We start from the raw sequence: 21867 nt of genomic DNA on the forward strand, positions 1-21867 counted from the left end.
AATTGATGTCATATCTATTAAATGATTGATTTTTTAATATATTTATTTATTTATTTGATCTTCAAACAAACACTAAAGTCTTAGATGTAAGATAGATTCAAAATCAAGACTTGAAAATTGTTGCTTCCAAATCCTAGCATTGAATTAAAGCTATAAGGGAACAAGTCTTTGGCATACTATTATCAAATAGAGATTGGATTTTGAAACATTCAACCTCAAATCAACCAAATTTAAATTTAATTGAATTATATCTATATTCTCGAGTTCGAACATATTTCAATTAGTCAATGTTTGGCATAGGTAGTATGGACATAGAACGTGTATTTTGAGATGCCATATTAATAATAAGTTCGTTGAATTGTCATATAAAAGTATGAACTTTCAAGATTATGTTTAATAGATGATGTCTAATAGATTTCTAAACGTTTAACTTTATACTAATAGATCCTTAAACTTTAGAATTGTTAATTAGATTTCTGAAACGACATATTTCGTATGAAGTATGACATGCTTAAGGTGTGAAGAAATTCATTTAGAAACATACCGGTGTAATCGATGCTATAAAATTTATTTCAAACCAAGTAAACATCAATGGAATATCAAAAACGAAATAACAATAATTTCAAAGTAATGAAAACATCGTAATCTATCCCAAAGGCTACAATTTTATTAGATAATATAATTGATATGAATCCATCCAAGGAAAATATAGAACAGATTACCTTGATAATCAAGATCAAGAGTAAAGAAAACTAGTGATTCGAATTACTCCAGAAGAGATTTGATCAATACCACTTGAATGACTCTTACAAGTTCTAAACACAAGAATTTGCAAAGAAAATCTTAGATCTCAACCAAGCTAAAAAAAAAAGGAATTCGGTTCTTTTTTTAATTAAGCTGTACAATAACATATATGACACATAATTTCCAAATTAAATTGGCTAGTAATGAGAAATACTCATAAGCTCCTTAAAATGACTAGTTAATGGTGGAATATAGCAACCTAAGTGGGTTACAATATACCCTTAAATCCTATATTAGGGCAAACAAATATTTAAATTATAATTAAATAGTGCAATGAATGAAATGGGATTGTTAGTCATCCTTGGACTAGTTTCATAAATTTAGCTGAGTTCATTAAATGCAACCTTGAATGGAGTATGCATCTATTTCTTGGAGCTCAAGTTTGCACAACATATAAATGAGGTCTCCAACGTTTTTTAGAATTTCTTTTAATGAGCGCACCATAGCTTGAATATAAGTGTACAATGTTTGTTGTAGCTTCTTGGCTCTCGTCCTGTAATTGGACCTTGAGGTATGAAAATTTCTTAGTCATGGTTCATATCAATAACTATCCTAACTTCATTTCCATGGTATGCACAACAATGTTGTCATTCGTAAAAAGAGTGTCTTACTTTTATCTGAAAAATAAATAGAATGACTTGAATATTTAAGAAAATAGTCCGAAAGAAGCCCTACTTTTGGGGTGAGGAAATACAATCACATGCTATTATGTTGACACTTGTCTTTTCATAAAATAGTTATGGTGCTTGAACTCTACTTTCCAGTGGGGGCTAAATTACATGTGTAATACCTCTGTACACATGGACCTACCATGCAAGCTCATATACGTACCCCTAGACCTACTAGCACGCGCTTATGTTGTTGTAGTCATGGAGGAAAAGTAACCTATATAATATCATGACGAAGGTAGATATCATAATGTACATGTCCGTACTAATCATAATGGAGAAGTAACGTAATGCATGTAACATACAAAATGCATGAGATCCCCATAGCTTAAATCATGACATATACTTATGATGCAACTCATACATCCATTTTTTTTAGTGACATAACGTCCCTATGAGACATATATACGAAGTAATTATCATATCTTTCGTCATTAACATGCATGGCTTTCCAATGTCTCATAGACATAGAGTGAACATGTTAACACAGTTATGTGATATGACATATGAAGGTTCGTGTATCATATAACATTGATATCAAAACATAGTTCCATAACATAACATGATCACATTATAATATAACTTATAACATAACAGAACGGGTTCATAACATAGACATAACATATCACATGTCAAACAATCATAAAACATCACATGTGTAGGGCCATAGAGCATGCGTCATTCATACGTCATACAAATCATCCAATAAAGCCAACCGTAAACCTAATTATCTGGTTGGTCTAAATCGGAGTTACTAAATTTCATGAGTAGATATTCGTTTGATCTTACTCGTTCAGATCAATAGGGAAAATGGATGAGGTGAGTTATATATATATATATTTAAAAAAATAGGGATTAAAATTGAGTAAAAAAAAAAAAAAATTTCATCCATAGTTTAATCTAAATTTTAATCGAAAATGTTTTTTATTTTCCAAATAAGCATTGGGTAATATTAACAACACGAGTGGGTAACCTAGCTAACCTGACAGCTCCTTTTGCCCGCGGCTCGGCAAAAGCCCCCAAAACCCACAAAGCAAAAATACAGTTCTTCCACAGTCGTTCTCTGCTAAACCTCTGGAGTTTGCTCCGAAATCCTAAAAATGGAGGAAGAAGAAAAGGCTGGGCCTCCCAATAAGGATTTGTACGCTCTGCTCCACATTTCACCTGAAGCTTCCGATGAAGAAATCCGAAAGGCTTACCGTCAATGGGCTCAAGTCTATCACCCTGATAAATATCAATCTCCTCAAGTATTTCCCAATTCGCACTCACAGTTCTCTTATCGTTAATCGATTTTGTATTCTTTGGATTTCAATTTTGTTTTCTCCGGTTTTTGGTTAAGTTTGTGATAGTGATGCTTCTGTGTTATTTGCACTGCCGATGAACTTATTTGCGATCAGGGATTAGTTGACTGAGCGATATTTTGGGTTAATTTGTGTTCAATAGTGAAGTGGAGTGTGTTTGATATAGCTGAATGGCATTGTTTGTGGATTTTTTGTTCTTTTTGTTTCGATTCTTGTGTGGGTTTAGCCCTCTCGATTTTGTTTTTAAACTTGAACTGTGTAATTTAATACTTGTGATCAGTAATGCTGTGAATATATTTTTTTTAATTTTTAAATTTCAAATCGGTAATTTGCATAATTTCAACTTGGAATACCTAAGGAATTGTGTTTTTATCATTTTACAAGTCCTGTTCGTGTTTGTCAGAATCTTTATAAGGAGAAAAAACCCATCAAAGCATATTTTTATTTTATTGAAGCATTAATTTTCACTTACTGGGATACACGGATTAAAAGTGCTTCCAGATCTTTTGGGGATAATTGTTCCATCATTTGAATTTCTACGCTATCTGGACTATAGTAAACTTGTCAACCATAGGATTTTATTTTAATAATACGAATGATGTTTGGAGGAACTTGTGAGTATCTATCATCTAATTTTAATCCTGTAGTTGTGATCCTTGTAAGTCTTTCTCAGTGTTTTTCATGTTTGGTTCTTTAGATGAAAGATATTGCTACAGAGAACTTTCAGCGAATCTGTGAAGCGTACGAAATATTAACTGATGAGAATAGAAGACAAATATATGACATCTATGGCATGGAAGGATTGACTTCTGGTTTGGAACTTGGTCCAAAGTTGAATAAAGCAGACGAGATAAAGGAAGAGCTTGAAAGGCTACGGAAAAGGAAGGAACAAGAAAAAACTTCAGCACATTTTAGACCTTCCGGTACCATTCTAGCTAATATGTCTTTGCCACATTTTTTGAAGGGTGTTGGCATCATGAGAGGGTAATGAAGTCTTTCTATTCTGTTCCCCCACCTTCCAATTCAATTTAAGAAAACCATTATACCGTTGCATTAGGTACAACATTACATCGTTTTACCATGATACAATAAGTAGCTGAAGGAGTCTGTGTTATTTATCTTTGTCAATTTCATAAGAAGTCTATATTACTGGTACTAAATCGAGGTTTCTGATTTGAGCATTGATATGCATTAATGAAGTTTGTCTAGTCATATTGCTATTGTGTTATCCAGCTACTCATTTATTTATGTACCAAAATTTTAGAATGGCCATGACAAGTGAAGTTCAGTCTCAAATATCAAAAAGTAATACCGTTGGAATAGGAGGAAATTTGGCAGTTACTGGGAATGCTGGTGGTGGGGCTGCTTCTGCTGTGTTTCGCCATCAATTTTCTTCAGTTTCTTCTGTGGAATTTATGGCTTCAGCTGGCTTAAGATCACTTATTGGGATGCAAGCATCTCGGTGAGAAATTGCCTCTCCTAAATCTGTGACGATTTTAGGAAAATTTACTTACTCTAACCCCACACTTACCACTCCCTACTTTCAATTCTTATTTGTTCAGTCATCTTACATTGCACTCAACGGCAACAATGGGTATTTCAATGTCATTAAAAGATGGATCATTGAATTTGTCCAATGCTTGGACTCGCCAACTTTCTGAAACAACAAATGGAAATGTATGCCTTTTTCCCCCAGTCAAATTATGTTCTATATTGTTATATCCGATCGTTAATATTTGCTTAAATGGTGTCTGAAGTCGGAACATTAGTTTATTATCTTTATTTTTTGTGTCTGATCACTGGATTTACCGCTTGCATTGCTTCCTGAGTACTGTCTTCCCTTTTTTAGATACAACTTATTTTAGGTCCAGAGTCATCCGTTGCAGTTGGATGGCAGAAGAAAGAAGAGAAAAGGTCCGTTGCGGGAGAGGTGAAGGTATTTTTCTTTCTACCGCTGATCATTAGTTATTCTCAAAGAAGATTTATGGCTTTGGAATTTAGAATTTGGAATAAGATGAGTATTTGTCGTAAGGATATGTTCATATAGGCATCAAAACAGTGGCAGTTGCAGTACTAATGTTAGTGATTATTTGTGTCTGCAAATCTTCCTTGGTTTTGATCACGGCCTTGTACAGTCCCTACTTTCATTCGATATCTCAATAGTATAATTTTTTCCTTTAAGACTACCACTTATGTGTTGGCCTGCAGTTTAGTACAAGTTCTTTTGGTGCATCAGCTCATTACACTCATCGCTTCTCTTCAAAGTCTCATGGCCGAATTGCTGGGAAAGTTGGAAGGTAGGCTTGGAGGATTATGGTTAATCTGTCCAATGTTAGGTCGTGGAATGCCTCTTGGGATTTATTTGTGACTTCCGTTGTTAATATTGCAGCACCATGCTTGAGCTTGAACTTGGTGGTGGGAGGAAATTATCCAAATTTAGTACTGTTCGGATGTTGTATTCAATCGGGATTCAGGTAGTTGGAACTTCATGTGTGGAAAACATAGATTATCTGTTGTGCACTGATTCTTGAGCTTGCATGCCTCTTTGCTAATGAGAACTGAAGAATTATTTAATTTTGTAGATGCCAGATTAGGCTTCTAATGTTTAGTGAATGTCCTGATTTTTTTTTTCTTTTATTCTAATCCTTTGAGGAATTATCCTCTGATGTGGTATCCATAAATTGGTAACATGTTTCTTAAATTGTGTAATTGATTCCAGTTTTTGGTTTTGCTTGCTTCATTGTTTGTTTATGTGTTTTCATCTTATTTTACTTTTCCAGGGTATCTTTTGGAAGTTTGAGTTGCATCGTGGAGGTCAAAAACTTATTATTCCAGTAAGATAGATCTCCATTTTTCTCTTGTTACTAGATGCTTGAGGCTTATTAACTTTTTTTTTTCCCTAGTAGCATCGTGGAACAAATTATAAAACTTACCTTACAGATTACATTGTTAAAGTTGTCTAGCTATGATGGATGAATTATAAACTTGGTTATCATGAGTAAAATACGAATACTTGAAGGACCTATTACAGCTTTCCTTCGGATCCTTTAGTTGAAAATTTCTCTCTTTTTGATGGTTTAATGGGAACTATGGTTATAAAGGGTCTTCACTGGTGTAACTGTTTCTATACTCCTCTTACAGATTTAGTTTAAATAACCTTTTGTTGAATTGGAAAACCTTTCTGTAATCCTGGGTTTGCTTGGGGTTTTATCCTTTTAGTATATTCATTCACATCAATTAGTTATTTGTCACATTGAAAGAAAAAAAGACTTGAAGGGCTTATATAGGAGTTAATAATGGCCCAGATCTTATTTCATAGTCATTGCCTGACAACGAGCAAGATTGTTAATTTTGCTGCCATGATTTTTGTGCTCTCTCTCCTTGCCCTGGCTTGTGCACATACTCAAATATTTATGATGGGGCCGAAGAGTGTGTTTGGTTAAGCATTGTCTTTAAGATAAGAAAAATCAGGGTGTATTTGGTTGTTGAATTGGAAACAAGAATTTGAAAACAAGGGATTTTATGGAAAGAAGTTTTGTATTTCATGTTTTCACCTTTTTTGAATGAGGGCATACCCGAAGTGTTTGTTAGCGGATTTAGAATATGAAAACACTAAAAACATATGAATGCTGTTTTCAAATTGTCACTTTTTCGACTGCTAAATCCAAATACAATTCATAAATTATTTATAGAAATAAACCCGCCAAACAAAGATCTACTAAATCATTTGATTTAGTGAACCAAAAACAAGAAATTGAATCTAGATAAGATACCTTATAGGCCCTTAATCATTCAAGTACCAAATCAATCCATCCAAGTTAACATCCTCATCACAATCATGGTAACCTTTTCAACTACCGTATGTCATTTATGGATATTCAAACTGTTAATGCCATGTCGATTGACAAAATTCTGAAATTCTAAACAAAATTTTGAATTTAGATTTTTGTAGGTTTGGACAGTTCGTTCTCATCTTTTTCTCGAGTATTTATTTATTTTTCTTTGAAATTTTAAACTTAGTGACATTCCAATGATATAATATGTCCCTTGCTTGCTGTTCACACAATAGGATATATATTAATGTGCACTTAACAGTCTTAAACTATTAAATGAATTTCTGCTGAGTCCAATTTTTGTTTGGGTTTTAGCTTTTCGTTCATACCTCTTTGTCTATTATGTCTTAAAATCTCTCTAATTTTGTATTTCATGCAGATTCTGATTTCCAGGCATTTGAACCCCGTGTTTGCAGCTGGAGCGTTCCTATTTCCCACTTCAGCATACTTTTTGCTCAAGGTTTCCTAAACTATTGAATGTTTGATCAATCTCTTAACCATCTATTAATGAATTGGTTTGTCACGTGCCATGTTGGAATTCGGAAAAGGGAGAAAATTCAGGCACACCCTACAAATTTTTTTAACTATAAATATTCAAACACATTTTATGTGTTAGTATGCTGACAGTGCTGTATTCTTTTCTATTAGTTTCCTGAAAAATTAATGTTCCATTTTATTTCTTGAGATTTGTACCAAGGAATAAGTGGAGGTGAAGACCTCTTTTGTTGATTATTAGATCTTTGCTACAAAGTTATAGTCGTTTGATGTGGCCCTGAACTTTTTAAATCTTCTGGGTGATGATTGCAGAAATTTATAGTAAAACCCTATTACCAGAGAAGGGAAAAACAGAAGGCTTTAGAGAACATGCAAAAAACTTCTGCTCAGGTATTGATTTTTGTACAATTTTTGGAGCTTTGACTGTACAACCGACTTTTATAATAATTATTATTGTTATTATCTTCTTTTGTCTCGTACAAGATCTCATAAATTGAAATTTTTTATGTACTAAGTGGAAAAGACCAGTTTAAGAGGTTGATCCTGTAGGTTGCATACATTAAAACACTATTTATTATTATTATTATTATTATTATTTACACTACTACAATTATTTGCTTTGAGATGAGTGGAGTTGGAGATATTCATTGGCTTTCTTTTGATGTTGAAATATTTATTTCTGGTATTCTAGATTTTTTTCAGCAGCTTTGCCACACATCCATAGTATTTTCCCCTCTTTTCTTTTCTATGAATCACGTATAGGTCTTTTGCGACCACCTTTTATCTCAATTATTTAGAACTTTTTCTTGGCGACTTCCATCTTCTAATTTTTTTGGTGGGACCTTATTAAGTATTTATATTAGAAGAAGAGCTTGAGAAAGGAGTTAGTTTGGTTTGGACCGAGAGAATGTAATTAGCTGTGGTTGTTATATAGTAGTGGGAAAGGGATATTTTAGCTAATCATTTTGTGATGGATTGTATTGGGAGAGAGGAATCTCTCTAAATCTTCCCTTGACACTGTGCCCTTATTGGTAAATAAATTCCAGCTCTTATCACCTTGCGGGTTTAACATGAGTTATATCTAAATGTAGGTGCGAGAAGCAAGAACCGCAGCAGAGAAAGCTCAACAGCTACTGCAAAATGTAGCCAACAGGAAAAGAAACAGGCAATCTGAAATTGGGGGACTTGTTATTACTAAAGCAATTTATGGAAATCAGAAGGCTTTGAAAAAGATGGATGAATTAAGCCCAAATGATGAATCTTCTCTAAGCGTCATAGATGTGACTTTGCCTCTAAACTTCTTGGTTAATGATTCTGGGCAGCTAAAGGTATTTTTTTAGCGATTTCTTTATTTCCTGTGTTCTTCCAGCTACAAATAATACCAGTGTCATTTGAAAGTAATATTGGCACTTACGCATTGGCATTAAATTATTAATTAGTTATGAGGTTGCATGAGACCGGTTGAGAACCCAAGGGGTGATGCGGCCATACCCATTTAGTGATTTTGTTTGCAAGCAAAATGCTAGAATGAATCCATTCCCATGCAAGTCCCTTGATCAGAACAAATTCGTGAGATCCCACTTCAGTTGGGGGAGGAGAACGAAACACCCTTTATAAGGGTGTGGAAACCTCTCCCTAGCAGATGCGTTTTAAAAACCTTGAGGGAAAGCCTGAAAGAGAGCCTAAAGAGGACAATACCTACTAGCGGTGGGCTTGGGCTGTTACAAACTTCAACTTCTTGTTTTCCTATTGGTTGAGTCCTAACGTTGATATGAATTAAGTCACTCTCAAATCAATGACCAACAGCCTGAGAACTTAAATATCAGCTAAGTACCTACTTAGTGGCTGAATGGTCGAAGAGTACTCTTTAAACCGCCATTCAAGGGATCAAATTTGGATGACCTCTCGTTTCTCCAAATTTACAAATTTTCTCATTCCAAGTATTGTTGGATCAAGCAATATAGTTTTGTAGGCTTTAGCTCTAAATTCACTAACCTATGTCCATAGATATACACTTGGAACTCCATATTTCATTATGTCATTCTATCTATTTGCTGCAGCTTCATAATGGGGTAAAGAAGTCGGGTATCATGGGATTTTGCGACCCATGCCCTGGAGAACCAAAACAGTTGTATGTTGAGTATACCTATGGTGACAAGACTTTTGAGGTAACTATATCCACCAACATGAGTTGTCCGAACTCTCGAACCAACACGTTTGTGGGTTTTGTTATTTTAGTCGTTTTCACCGTTGCTACTAATACAGTTTTTCTATGTAGGTGGTTGTGGATGATTATGAGGAGTTGCTAATACCAAGGCCATCGCAACAAGTCTAATGTCAACAATATTATCTCACATGCCTGGTTTCTTCCAGCCATTTTTCATACTTCATCTGCAGGAGGTAATTCATCTTGATTGATATAACATCCCTTAAATTGGTCACATTCATTTTGTAATAATTTTGTATTTTAAAGGATTCAAAGTAAGATTTCCCCCACTTTACTTTGACAAATTTCTTCCAATGGTGAAATAAAATCCATTTTTGTGAATGGACAAAGTCTATTCCATGAAAGTTTACAGAGGGGATGAGATGGAATGGGAATTGTATTTTATGAACTGTTTCTCAAAGAATGAAAATTGGATACGAAAATCAATTCTGTGGATTTCATTAGGACCTTGTTTCATTTCTACCAAATTAAACCCAATTGAAACATGCTGGACATGCGATGTATCCTTGCCATAATCTTACTAATCAGCTCTGAGACTTATTCTGTGCAATTTAGCATTTGAACTGTTTGAATATATGAAGAATACTGAATTTGAAGGTGATAGAGTTGGTCATTTCCTAGCAAATTTGTTCCAACCATGAATCTTTATTCGTCTAGAGTAGGATGCGTTGCTTTTGTGGATACATTATCTTCAGGAAACCTTCAGTGCATTTCTTGATTATGCGTGGTTAGAGTTTTTAAGTTGATTTCTTTCTGACAGAGACCATACACAGATTTCTAATGTTATCCTAAACGAAGAAGTGCCTGCTTCAACAAATACTAAGTGGGTTAAGTTTGAGGGCTGATGCTAGAGCCTACAACTAGAGTGTACGTTATTTTCTTAGATCAAAGAGGTGGGTTGATCTTAAGGCATATTAAATCTTGCTCCAATAATGTTTCTTGCAAATGGTAGAACTCTTGCATGGAGGGAACTAAAATGAAAAGCTTTGTATCTCATTAGCCATGAGCCTTACTACTACCTGACTTGGAAACAATCTGTCTGATCGAAATCTCATTGCTTGGCTTTAAAATTTGAGTTTGGTTTTTATAACTTGATTAGGACATTTTATTGTCCGAGTTTGATCACTTTTTATCTTGCTATGTCCAGGGGACTCGAGAGTGTTTTATTAGTTGAATTTTTGTATCATTGCATCACTTATAGAAAATTTAAACGTTGGTTCTGAGTGGATTGTGAGATCTCACATTGGTTTAAGAGGGAAATGAAACATTTTCCTTACAAGGGTGTGGAAACATCTTCTTAATAGACGGGTTTTAAAATCACGAGGCTGACGAGATTAGTAATGGGTTAAAGTAGACAATATCTATTAACGATAAACTTTGATTTAGACTATTATAGTAAATCACCTACTTTTACATACACTTAGAAAAAGAAATTTTGTTTTTTTTATAATAGCTACGAAATATTTTTTTATAATATCTATATCCTCGATCCTATGTTTTAGAGGATGTATTCTCAGCCATGTTCACAACTGATTCAATAAGCTACATATCTAATACATGGAGAATTGTTGTGGTCTCCTAAACAAATTTACTCATGGCAACTTTTTGGCTGGCCCACAACCTATAACACGAGTCACTATTCTCACTAGGGCTAGGAAATAAGTAAGTCGTAGGATGGACCCAAAGCGACTAAAAGAAAAAGAAACAAATTTACTCATGGCAACTTTTTGGCTGGCCCACAACCTATAACACGAGTTACTATTCTCACTAGGGCTAGGAAGTAAGTCGTAGGACGGACCCAAAGCGACTAAAAGAAAAAGAAACAAATTTACTCATGGCAACTTTTTGGCTGGCCCACAACCTATAACACGAGTCACTATTCTCACTAGGGCTAGAAAGTAAGTAAGTCGTAGGACGGACCCAAAGCGACTAAAAAATAGAATTGGCTACAAAATAGTAATGTCTAAAAATTGGGAGTCATATGTGACGTTATTTATAATACTTTATAATACTGTTTATATAAATTGACGTTTTATGATAGGTTGATGGTAATATTATGGTAATTCTTTTATATAGTTATATAGTTATATAGTTGGTAAATAATTCAAAAGTTTTTTTTTTTTTTTTTGGAATAAATTTTAAATTAAAAGGTATAAATATGAATTTTTCAAAAATTTAGGGGAAAGACGGCAAGATTCCAGAAACCCCGCCTTTTGCAAGAACCTCCAATACTAGAACCTTCTTTCCCCTTCTCGGCGCTTCTTCTTCTTCAATAAAACCCCAATTCCTCTTGTCCTTAACCCCAGATTCTTGGATGAATTGATCGAAGTGCTCTCTTAGCTCTCCGCATTTTAAGCATTCTAAAAATCTCCGTCAATGGCTTCTCCAATTGCTCTCCGAAGGCTGGCCGCTTCCTCCGCCGCTAAGCTCTTCAGTCCTGTCCGTTCCGCCTCTGTCCTTCCTTCTGTAGGTCGTTCTTTCAACACCGATGCTCAGATTGCTAGTTACGACGACGAAGACCGCTCCGTCGATTTGGACAGCCGCCGGAGCGGTTCTCTCTCTCGTTATCGTGATCGCTTCCCTGGTTTTGCAGGTAGTTGTTTTCTTTGTTCCTTTGATTTATTGATTGATTTTTCTGGAATTTTGAACTAGGTTGCCATGTGATTAGTTGTTTGTTTCTTTGTAATTTTGTTTTGATTTGTTGAAATGGATTTGCGCAACGACTGGTGGTATTGAATGTTGAATTTATATGACGCGCATTATTGAATCGCCCTGATCGGTTTTGTTAGCGAGAGATTTTGTTTGCTTGTCTAGTTTTGATCATGCTGACAAATCACGGTATGGAATCATCTGAGAGTGGTTACTGTTGTTCTTTTAGTGGAAACTTTGCTTGTTTGCTAGTGTTGGATATCGCTCTTGTTGCCATTGAATCATCGGAAGTTGTGTTTCAACAAGAAGTCCTACTCGCTTATTGATTTAGAAATATCCGCATAAAGCCATGTGAAATTAGTTGTGTTTGAACGAGAAAGTCCATTCGTTGCACTCCAATTCTTGTTTGCTTGTTCAGCACGAATCTTAATCTGTTCACACACTTGGACAATATTGTCAATGAACTTTAAGTTCGTAAGAAATCATGCTTGTTTGCTGATGGTGGATCGATCACTACCTGAATACACTTCAATTTCCATGTGACAGATGTGTTCGATCATTTTTCGCCGAACCGGAGCCTGAGTCAGGTCCTGAATCTGATGGACCAGGTCATGGAGGATCCAATTCTGGCAGCTTCACGAGGAGTTGGAGCAGGATCAAGGAGGGGCTGGGACGTAAGAGAAGATGACGACGCTCTGTACCTGCGAATGGACATGCCTGGACTGAGCAAAGAAGATGTGAAGGTGAGCGTAGAGCAGAACACTCTAATAATCAAAGGCGAAGCTGCAAAGGAATTCGAAGACGAGGAGGACCGGCGACGATTCTCAAGCCGACTGGATTTGCCTGACAACCTCTACGAGCTGGATTCGATCAAAGCAGAAATGAAAAATGGTGTTCTGAAATTGAGCGTGCCGAAGGTGAAGGAAGGAGAGAGGAAGGCTGTGAAGCATGTTAGAGTTGAGTAGTTTGGTCTAAAACTTGAAGAAAAAGCTCTGTAGCTTTTAGAGTTGAATATGGAGTTCTCTTCGCCTTTTGCTGTGGTCTCTGTTTCATGGAGATGTTTGCGAACATTGTCGAGCTGTTTTGAAAATTCCCATATAGCTGATTTCAACGGAGTTTCCCCCCTCATTTGGTGATGGAATCTAAGATATAAGCAGCTTTACTAGTCAAAGTTTCCATCATGTTGGCGCCTCTTCTCTTCTGCGTTCTTCATCCCATCATGTGAGTCTATATTTACTTTTGAGAACTTAATTCATTAATCCATCAGCACTCCCACTTCTATTCGAGATCTATCGGGTTTGGTGCGGTTCTGTTGCCTTATCGATCACTTTCGTTCGAGTTAACTTATGAGTTGGGGCCTAGAATTTTTGAAGTACTGACCTATGAATGAATCCTCACAAGTTATGAACAAGTAAAAATGTAAATAATCGGGAAAAAATTAAGAAATCTAGAAATTCCTTTGCATGTGAAAAAGAATAGGGACACGTGGCTACGGGGCACGTCTGCCCTGGTGGTTGATACGTATCGAGTGCCAAGTGGAAAAGTGTTCTATATCAATTGATCTGGTGATCGATTTACGATTTGCCATCTTTTTTCATGTGAATATGCGTGTGAAAATGCATGTAAGAGCTTACTCACATGTGTGGTGTGTGATTTGCACGTGAGTGGTCTTTGACTTCTTGATCTAGAATCTACTAGTGACTTTGAAGAATTTTGAAGCCTTTAATAGTGAAAAAGCAAGTTTAAAAAAGTACGCTTCATTTTGGGGCTAGCATACGAGCATATCTTACTTTAGATGGTTAGAATATGCATGATTTTCATTGCACAGCTAAAACTGAATGCGATGGAATCAAACTTATGTCTCCAATTAAGAAAAAAGATTAAAAAGATGGGCATGATTAGGATTCTAGAAGGGAAAATTTAACATTAGATGGCTATTTTTAATGCTTTCTACTGTGCTAGAATGAAAGATAGGATATTGTAATTAATGCTCTAGACGATTGATGGATATTTTTTCTACACTGAACTTGCTTGAGTGTAGGATTTATGGTTTTCGTGCTTTACATGCTTGATAGAAATATATCCCTAATGAACATGTATGAATTAATAGATTAAATTTTATGTGTTTTATGAGTATCTTCCTAACAAAGCATGCAAGATCGAAACAAGTTAAGATTAGGGCCAAGAGCTTAAACTAACCTAGGTACCTAGGTTAGAACGTTTCTAGTAGATTAAGCACCCTTGAGCACAATTAGAGTTCTAAACTTGAGTGCACTCGAAGATTGGATTAGTCTCAAGGAGTTAACCTCGAGCATCCTATAAATGTGAGATGCATTTAGATGCCTCTAAAGACCTAAACCTTGATGACATCTAAGTTTAATTAAGGAAGGTGGACATTTGAGTTGTTATTGATTGTAGGATCGGGACAAGTTTGACATTGTAATCTCGTTAAACTGGACTTGGAAGAGACTAGGGACTTTACAGATGGCTAGCTCAAAACGAGGATTTCTACTAAGTGTAGAAACGGGCCAAGGCTGACGCCGCAAATCCGTAAATAGGTTTCAAAGAGAGAATTTGGACTACATGAGTAGTTGTCAAGGTAAGTGCTTCTATTGAGTGTAGAGACGGATCAAGGCTAATGTTGCAATGCCGTAAATCGTTCAAAAGGAAGACTAGGGACTACAAAGATAGAAAATTCATGATGGTTTTCCTTAGTATAAGTGGTAACGGCCCAAGGCCCTGACAAGATAGAACCGTTCAAAACTTTGAGGCTTTCTCAGAAGTATAAACGGTTGAACTAGGCCTAAACTTTCTAGAACTTAGAGAAAATCTCGTGATAGCTTATAAGGTTGAAGATGCAATGAGAGCTTATAGGGAAGTTGCTTATGGAGTATTTTTATACTCACCATTTTTCCTTGTTTTTCTTCGGGGATCATAGGTTACCAGTCAAAGTGGAGGAGTGCTCAGGATGTATCGTCACAGAGGGACGTCGACCCGAGGCATCAATTTAATCTGTACTTTATGAGTTGTCATTTGTATCGTTTAATTTCTACTTTTGTTTATTTTTATTTATTTATATCTTGTTCTTTTAGTTATGTTATGAAATTCGGAACCTCGAAAATTGAGTCTAATATTTCATTCCAATAGGGCAGAAGTTTTGAACTTTTTTTTTTTGAAATAAGGCTAGAGTTTGTGCTCACAAATGGTGAGGCCCAGCGGACCACAAACCCACCCAACAAAAAATAAATGGTTCCCATTTCTCTCCATCCTCTTCTAAATTTCATCTTCTTCATCTCTAACTCTATTTCAAATGTGACCATCACTTTCATTCTTTTTTTTTCCATTGGATTCTTCCCTCTTCCACTTTTTTATCTTAATTTTATTAACGTTCAACTATGATGTTTTTGTTCGGCATTTTAACACGTTATCCACTATTTTATATGGCTAACTTTCATAGGGTGCTTTAAGGCGTCGCTATACAATTAGTACTCGTCTTTGCTCAATGAATACACAACACTCATACTTTAGCACCTAGTACAACTACCATCTGTGCAACAACCGGTAGTGGGCGACAGTTTCTTTGCTACCTATTTCGTTTCGAACCCAGATTTTTCAGTATATCATATTCATTCAGTGAAAGGTGTTGTCTTATTTTTCTCGTAGCTCGTGTTTGACACCAATTAAAGTTGATCTCAGTTTTTGATGGACCCGATAGATGGGGGTACATGGTAGCATACATCTAATAGGCCATCAACACTGTTGACCGACACTCAAGCCTCCTCTCGCAATATCAAATGACCAAGTCTTCAAGTCGCACGTTCCTTCCCCCCAAGAAACTCAATCATATATGGTTCATGAAAATTGAAGAAACTTTAAGGAAGCATGATTGTAATATTATTATAAGGAAGAATATGTGATTAAGTTTTGTCACAGTCCAACATGGCATGTTCCCTTCAATAATAAAGTTGTTTGTTTGTTTATTGTATAAAATATGATCCCTAAAGCTTTAAGAATTTAGTAAATGAAGAAAGGAATACAAAATTAGGCGATGTTTAGAAGCCTCCAAACTCTCATACTAAACAAAATGAGTAAACAATTCAATACCCATGTGCCCTGATTACTACCTGTTCCCACAACCATTTCTAAACAATACGGCATTCGAACTCGAAGATAAAACACGAGCAATGGAAGTATTATACTTTATTAGCAATGTGAATGAATGAATCGCTCACGCCTGCTTCAATCAAAACAAAAGGCTATAGTTTATCAGCTTTCGGGTCTCGGTCAGTCGAACAGATTGATTTGAATCTAAGCTAAAACTAAGCAACTAACAAATTTAAGATACAAGATATGCAGCATATCATGGGAAAAGATACATGAATCTTAGTGAATACACTTCGATTCAATGTCTTTGTAGAGATGACATCGGGGCTGAGTACTAAAACTAAGCAACCACTTGGAAATTTCGAGCTCGAACGAGACTCTACTTTAAAGCTCAACCCAAAACCCGAAACAGTCTTGGTAACAAGAGCTTGAGAAGTGCACAGACAAGGCTACTTGAAGATTAGTGGGGTGGGTCATGAACAGGAGTGTGGCCTTCGCTATCCGAGCTATCCCGGAAAGGAAAAATAGAAGTACGAAATCGCTACTGCTATGAGATACCTAACTCAGTGGTGTAGTTAGAGAGATAAAGACAAAGCTACACTTTTTTAACCAGGTGGGCTTCCCCTTTACTTGGAGACCAGCGTCTTCGCTGGCACACTACCCGATGTCTAGCTCTGATATTGTCTGTTTTGGTAGCAATGGGCTTGAGTTTTTTTGATATATGCGAGCGTCTAAGCCAGATTCTACTTCTACTTTTCTCATGGGACAAAATGCCATCTTCTAACAAGTTTTTCACTAATGAGAAGTTCCAAAGCAGAGAAAAATGCAGAACTAAATTAATCAAAAGAGGTAAAGGGTACGTAGTCACATGATAAAACGGAACACTTCTAGTATGCACATCAACACCCCGACTTCCTTTTTCTACCTCGATTATTTGTTTTTCGTGCCAAACAAGGTTCTACTTCGTTCATCCTCGATCAAGAACAGCAGCCAACATAACCAGAAAAATGTGCATTTCATAGCAATAAAACACGAAACGAAGAAGACGAAAACAAGAGCAACAATGGCAAGTTTTGCAGAAGAAATAATATAGTAACATGGTTGTAGTTAGATTTGTAGTTACACTAAGGAAGCTAATCTGTCTGAACTTAAATGAATGAAGTGCAGAAAATGTTGCAAGAATGAAAGTTAAGCTGCTTAAGAGATGCCACAAAACAGTTCAATATTATTGATGATTAATTATAAGAGTAGATAAAATGGAACCTCTGCATAATAAGAGTTGCTAAGAGAACCCCAATCTCCCCTTTTCAACACCTCCAAGCTGAAGCAGATATCAGCTCCCGACGCTGCCAGCAAAAAACAAGGGAAGCCTGGCGTTTCTCGACATGAAATCCCCTCACAGAAGTTCTCTTTGCTACACATTCAGCTTGAGTTTCGGTAAAGTTGCTGAATGTTACTGGCGTGTACCCAGCTGAGGCGAAAAGCGTCTTCCATAGGGGCATTCTTTCAGGTACTCGAAGCCGCCCCAGAACAGTGCTTTCGATTCTTGGTTGCAAAAGAAACCTCTCGATCTTGTTGATTGCATCCGAATTCATATTGATAGCATCCAGAGATTCCAGGAGGTTAATGTAGGATTGAAGTGCCTGAAGCATATGCTGAGGAAATGGGAGGTCACTTCGATCACACCCTCGATCCAGTGATACCACGATTTTTGGTGAGAGCTGCTTGATGAAACGGAGGAGAGACGGAAGCATTGCTGGTTGATTTGATGAGGACCATAGAGGGAAGTTTACTGCAATAGCCTCATTTTCGCTTGCACGAGAAAACGGCAAGGAGAATGAGTTTTGGTTCAAAGAATCAAAGTTCACCACTTCGAACTCGAAACTTATTCCAATGTCATTAGCAAATTGAGTGAGATTATCGCGCATGAGCCCGAGTTCAATGGGATGGTGTGTGGAGGGAGAGGCAAAAGCAGTGATTTTTAGTGATGGAGCACCCTGGTTCCTCAAGGACAATTCCTGCATAAAAGAAGCCCACTGAGCTCCAAAACCGATATCAAAATCAACAATGTGAATTCGATCGACATCATCGAGGGCCTCAAGTAGTGCCTGGTTACAGGTGAAATTCACAAACTGAATAAGTGGTGAGATCTCCGAAAACACCTTGTAAGCACCCATCTTGAAGATCACATCACACGGTGTCGGGCAGCGAGGTGGAGGAGGATTAACAGGATTGTTCACAAGGAGAAGCAATTGAAGAGCCTCCTTGAAGTAGAAAGCAGCCCTTTGAAGGGGCTTTCCAACAGGTGAGAGCTGGTGATTGAGCCGCGCCAATATCCCTTGCGCGTGTGAGAAATTCCATGTCCCAACCAGTTCTGCTGCCTTGTAGAGCTGGTCCAGCAAAGCATGTTGCTGTTGCTGCTGTGGGGGATTCTGATATGCCATTTCGTTGTCGCCGAGCCCTATAACTTTCGGCTTCGGCAACATTGCCTTCTGCTGAGGAAGAAACTGCAAACCCAATGGATATCCAAGCTGCTGCTGCTGCTGCAGCACCTGCTGATGATTCCTCAGAAACATTTCATTCCCTGGATCCATAAACGGAACTTTCGGGATCGCCCCGTTCGGGTCGACCCCTCCACTCGAATTGTGCCTCTTCAGTTGAGGCTGAAGCTGCTGTTCCGGTTGACCAAATGCCAATGGCACAAAAAAATTAGAATTCTGAGGGTGCTGCTGATGTTGGTTCAACAAAACCTGAGCATTCAAATTCTGAGGCTTCTCATCAGGGGCCTCAAATGGCGGAAGCTGCGGAGGATAAATCATGGCAGAAACAGGAACAACAAGATTCTCAACAGACCCAGAAAAGATAGGGTTCTGAACATTGAAATTTCCATGGCGATTGTTCAACCCCAAACAAGAACTCTTGTAAGTTGTTCTACTAAAAGGCTTATTATTACTACCATTAACATCAGAAAACCCAGTACACGCAGCAGCAACAGGAAACGATAAATTAGGATTGATATTAGAAAGAACATTACCAGCAGCAGCGGCAGCGGCGGGGTCAAATTCGGAACCCTGATCGACAATTCCCATACTGCCATTGCTATCCATATCGAAGGGGATATTCCCATTTTGCAAAACAGTTTTAATCCCTAGACTGGGATCTTCAACAACATCTCCGGCGATCCATCGGAGAAAAGACTGCTCTGGTCCAGCCGATTCCGTCCACATACTCTCCAAATCTTCTAATCCAACACCACATCGCTCTAGTCCACCGGGAAAAATGGGAGTCCCAATCCCAGCTCCAGGGAGCGGCTCAACAGAAGGAGTCTCCGGAGGAAATGAAGGAACACAGCCACCACCAGCACCGCCCCCAAAGGAAGAAGAGAGAGTAGAAGCCGATGTGGGAGGACTGGGGCTTCTCATATGAAGAACGGAAGTGGGTTCGTTGTTGGGTAAAACAAAATAAGAAAGACCTTCTGCTTCTTCTTCTGCTTCTTGTTGTTGTTGTTGTTGTTGTTGTTGTTCTCCTTTCTTAACCCACTTACCAGAGCAAATCGGAGAAGAAAAAGCGGCTGAAATTTCCAACTCCCCCTTCCCCTGAAACTGAAAGGGAATACCCCTCATACCCAGAGGACCAAAAACGAGGACGCCAAACAAGAACCAAAACCAAAGGGTTTCAAAACAAGAGGGGAAATGGAAATTAGAGGGAAACCCACCATTTTTCTTTGCATGCCATGGAAACCTTGAATCCCAAAATCAAAATCAAAATCAAAATCAAAATCAAAATCAAACCCAAAATCAAACCCAAAACCAAACCCAAAACCCCATTTGAGAGATTGTTCAAATTCGGAGTTTCCCCTTGGTCCAAGAAGCAGTAGAACACTTGAACCTCCTCTTTCTTCTACCTTCCATTATCTATGAGGTGCTCTGTTTTTTTAAGCTTTTTTTTTTTCCTCTTATCACTTGAGGAGGGTTATTTGTTGTTGTAGGCTTGTGTGTGTAGCAGTGGTCTGTGGCCTTCTCTGTTCTGCCATGGATGCGTACATCATAAAAAAGGCAATAAAGTGTACGCCCCCTTCTCCTCCACTCTCGCTCTCTCTCTCTCTCTCTCTCTCTCTCTCTCTCTCCCCAATACTTTTTTTAAAATTAAAAAAAAAAAAAAATGAAATTGTTGTTGAAATGTTTATTGGTTTGGGTTTTGTGTGTGACAGTGGCTTGTAGTGGGATACTGTTGTCTCTCCCTAATTTCAGAAAGCCCAAAACCAGGCAAACCAGATGGACAACACCACAACCCCTTTCTTCTTCTTCTTCTTCTTCTTCTTCTTCTTCTTCTTCTTCTTCTTCTTCTTCTTCTTCTTTTAATTAAGATTTTATCAGACTAAAATTATTTTATGAAGAACCTAATTATAATTTTTTTCATATTAGTTAATGATGCGCTGAATCATGTAGATTCAGCATAGGAGAACTGGTTATTGTTCTAAAAATGGAAAATTTGAAACAAAAATTGAACATAAGTGACTTATAGATTTAGAGTCGTCCAAAAATGTAGAGATATTCATATGATCCGATACGACTAATCCGAATTATCCCATCTTTAGATTTTTTTTTTTTTCGATATAGGTTGGATGGAACTTTTTGAAAGTCAAAAATTCCTGTCGGCCAGTTGATATTTTGTTTTGTTGGGTCTATCCAACCATCGTGAAAAAAGGATTACAATCCAACTTTACTCTACTTTTAAGATTATCATGAATATTAAAAATATTTGACGTTTATAATTGATGATAGTGATGCATTCTGACTTGCGAATATTTAATATTTGAATTTTATGTAGCCGTCGTTATTAATGTAACACGTATTGGGTTACTTGGGTCCAACTCAACTAACTCAAAATTTTTGATAGGTCCAAAAGATTTTTTCAACTCAATTCACATACACACGTACGAAAATGATATAATTGCGAATGTTTACGAACAAAAAATACGATTTAAAACCAAAAAACAATATTTTTAAATCCCATGAAGAAAAAAAATTTATTTTATTAATATACATTGTTTGCCTGTGAATAAACATTTAATTTTAAAAAACAACAAAAATAATCCATAAAACCAGTAAAAAAAAAATTGTGCTTAATAAAAAAAAAGCTTAAAAATTAAAAATTATTTAAAAAACAAAGTGTAGGCCCTACTATTGTGTTAAATAAGCTAAAGTTAAAGAAATAAAATATATATTATTGTACCAAAAATAATTATTATTTTATTAATTAACAAATATGAATGGAGAATTCAATAGGTTAATAAATAAATAAAAGTAAATTAAATATTGAACAAATTTAAAATAAATTTAGTCAAAATGGTTGGTCAATATAACTGTTGGTTTATTTTATTAAACTTTTAAATATTTATTTAAAAGTTTTTGTAAACAAGATTTAGAAGTTATATTTAATAAATAAAATGAAAATATATATATATATTTTTTTTTTGCAAAATTAATAATTAAAAAATGAGCAATAAAAACTAAATTATAAATTTAGATCCAGCGATTTAAATTTCCATTTAATAAGTTTTAATATTTTAAAAAAATATTTTCAAAATTATGTCTATATTAATTATATAATTAAAAAATTATACCATGTTTTTAAATTTTTAATATTTTGTCTAATAAATGTCTACAACTAATTATGACATATTTACTAAATATTTAAACTTTTTTAAGTAATGTGGTATATGTGAAAAATACAAAAATAATAATAATAATAATCACTACGAAGTACGAAGTTATGTTATGGAA

The 21867-nt window shown here is 36.2% G+C and overlaps 3 protein-coding genes across 6 annotated transcripts; 2 read left to right on the forward strand and 1 right to left on the reverse strand.

The window, feature by feature from the left end:
• The first annotated feature begins 2455 nt into the window (after positions 1 to 2455).
• On the forward strand, positions 2456 to 10460 carry LOC111498384 (chaperone protein dnaJ 13-like). 3 transcript variants are annotated; one of them, XR_002720773.1, is made up of 14 exons: positions 2456 to 2719; positions 3471 to 3757; positions 4038 to 4235; positions 4336 to 4450; positions 4623 to 4709; positions 4982 to 5070; positions 5163 to 5247; positions 5554 to 5607; positions 6986 to 7066; positions 7414 to 7491; positions 8193 to 8429; positions 9162 to 9269; positions 9380 to 9501; positions 10089 to 10460. XR_002720773.1 is itself a non-coding variant. In XM_023149602.1 (13 exons), the coding sequence occupies exons 1-13, from the start codon at positions 2573 to 2575 to the stop codon at positions 9434 to 9436; spliced, it is 1623 nt and encodes a 540-aa protein (XP_023005370.1). In that variant the 5' UTR covers positions 2456 to 2572; the 3' UTR covers positions 9437 to 9868. The 3 variants fall into 3 exon arrangements, 1 of the variants encoding a protein (XP_023005370.1); XR_002720774.1 differs by having other exon boundaries at positions 10102 to 10460; XM_023149602.1 differs by lacking the exon at positions 10089 to 10460 and having other exon boundaries at positions 9380 to 9868.
• Positions 10461 to 11525: 1065 nt separating this feature from the next.
• On the forward strand, positions 11526 to 13293 carry LOC111498501 (small heat shock protein, chloroplastic-like). Of its 2 annotated transcripts, none has more exons than XM_023149777.1 (2): positions 11526 to 11924; positions 12524 to 13293. In XM_023149777.1, exons 1-2 carry the CDS (start codon positions 11705 to 11707, stop codon positions 12940 to 12942), a joined length of 639 nt encoding a protein of 212 aa, XP_023005545.1. In that variant the 5' UTR covers positions 11526 to 11704; the 3' UTR covers positions 12943 to 13293. The 2 variants fall into 2 exon arrangements, with proteins under 2 accessions (XP_023005545.1, XP_023005547.1); XM_023149779.1 differs by having other exon boundaries at positions 11529 to 11921.
• Positions 13294 to 17152: 3859 nt separating this feature from the next.
• LOC111498342 (scarecrow-like protein 27) lies at positions 17153 to 20199 on the reverse strand. The gene has a single exon (XM_023149535.1). The coding sequence runs from the start codon at positions 19702 to 19704 to the stop codon at positions 17389 to 17391; it is 2316 nt and encodes a 771-aa protein (XP_023005303.1). The 5' UTR covers positions 19705 to 20199; the 3' UTR covers positions 17153 to 17388.
• Positions 20200 to 21867: the final 1668 nt, after the last annotated feature.

Source organism: Cucurbita maxima, unplaced genomic scaffold (assembly GCF_002738345.1).
Source record: "Cucurbita maxima cultivar Rimu unplaced genomic scaffold, Cmax_1.0 Cma_Scf00025, whole genome shotgun sequence".
Lineage (NCBI taxonomy): Eukaryota > Viridiplantae > Streptophyta > Magnoliopsida > Cucurbitales > Cucurbitaceae > Cucurbita > Cucurbita maxima.

Bases quoted from the DNA above. Each gene is read 5' to 3' on its own strand.
- LOC111498384 (XM_023149602.1), top strand. From the start codon at position 2,573: ATGGAGGAAGAAGAAAAGGCTGGGCCTCCCAATAAGGATTTGTACGCT. The intron at 2,720-3,470 runs GTATTTCCCAAT...TTGGTTCTTTAG, and splicing joins ATAAATATCAATCTCCTCAA to ATGAAAGATATTGCTACAGA. The intron at 5,608-6,985 runs GTAAGATAGATC...TATTTCATGCAG, and splicing joins GTCAAAAACTTATTATTCCA to ATTCTGATTTCCAGGCATTT.
- LOC111498501 (XM_023149777.1), top strand. From the start codon at position 11,705: ATGGCTTCTCCAATTGCTCTCCGAAGGCTGGCCGCTTCCTCCGCCGCT. The intron at 11,925-12,523 runs GTTGTTTTCTTT...TCCATGTGACAG, and splicing joins CTTCCCTGGTTTTGCAGGTA to ATGTGTTCGATCATTTTTCG.
- LOC111498342 (XM_023149535.1), bottom strand. From the start codon at position 19,704: ATGAGGGGTATTCCCTTTCAGTTTCAGGGGAAGGGGGAGTTGGAAATT.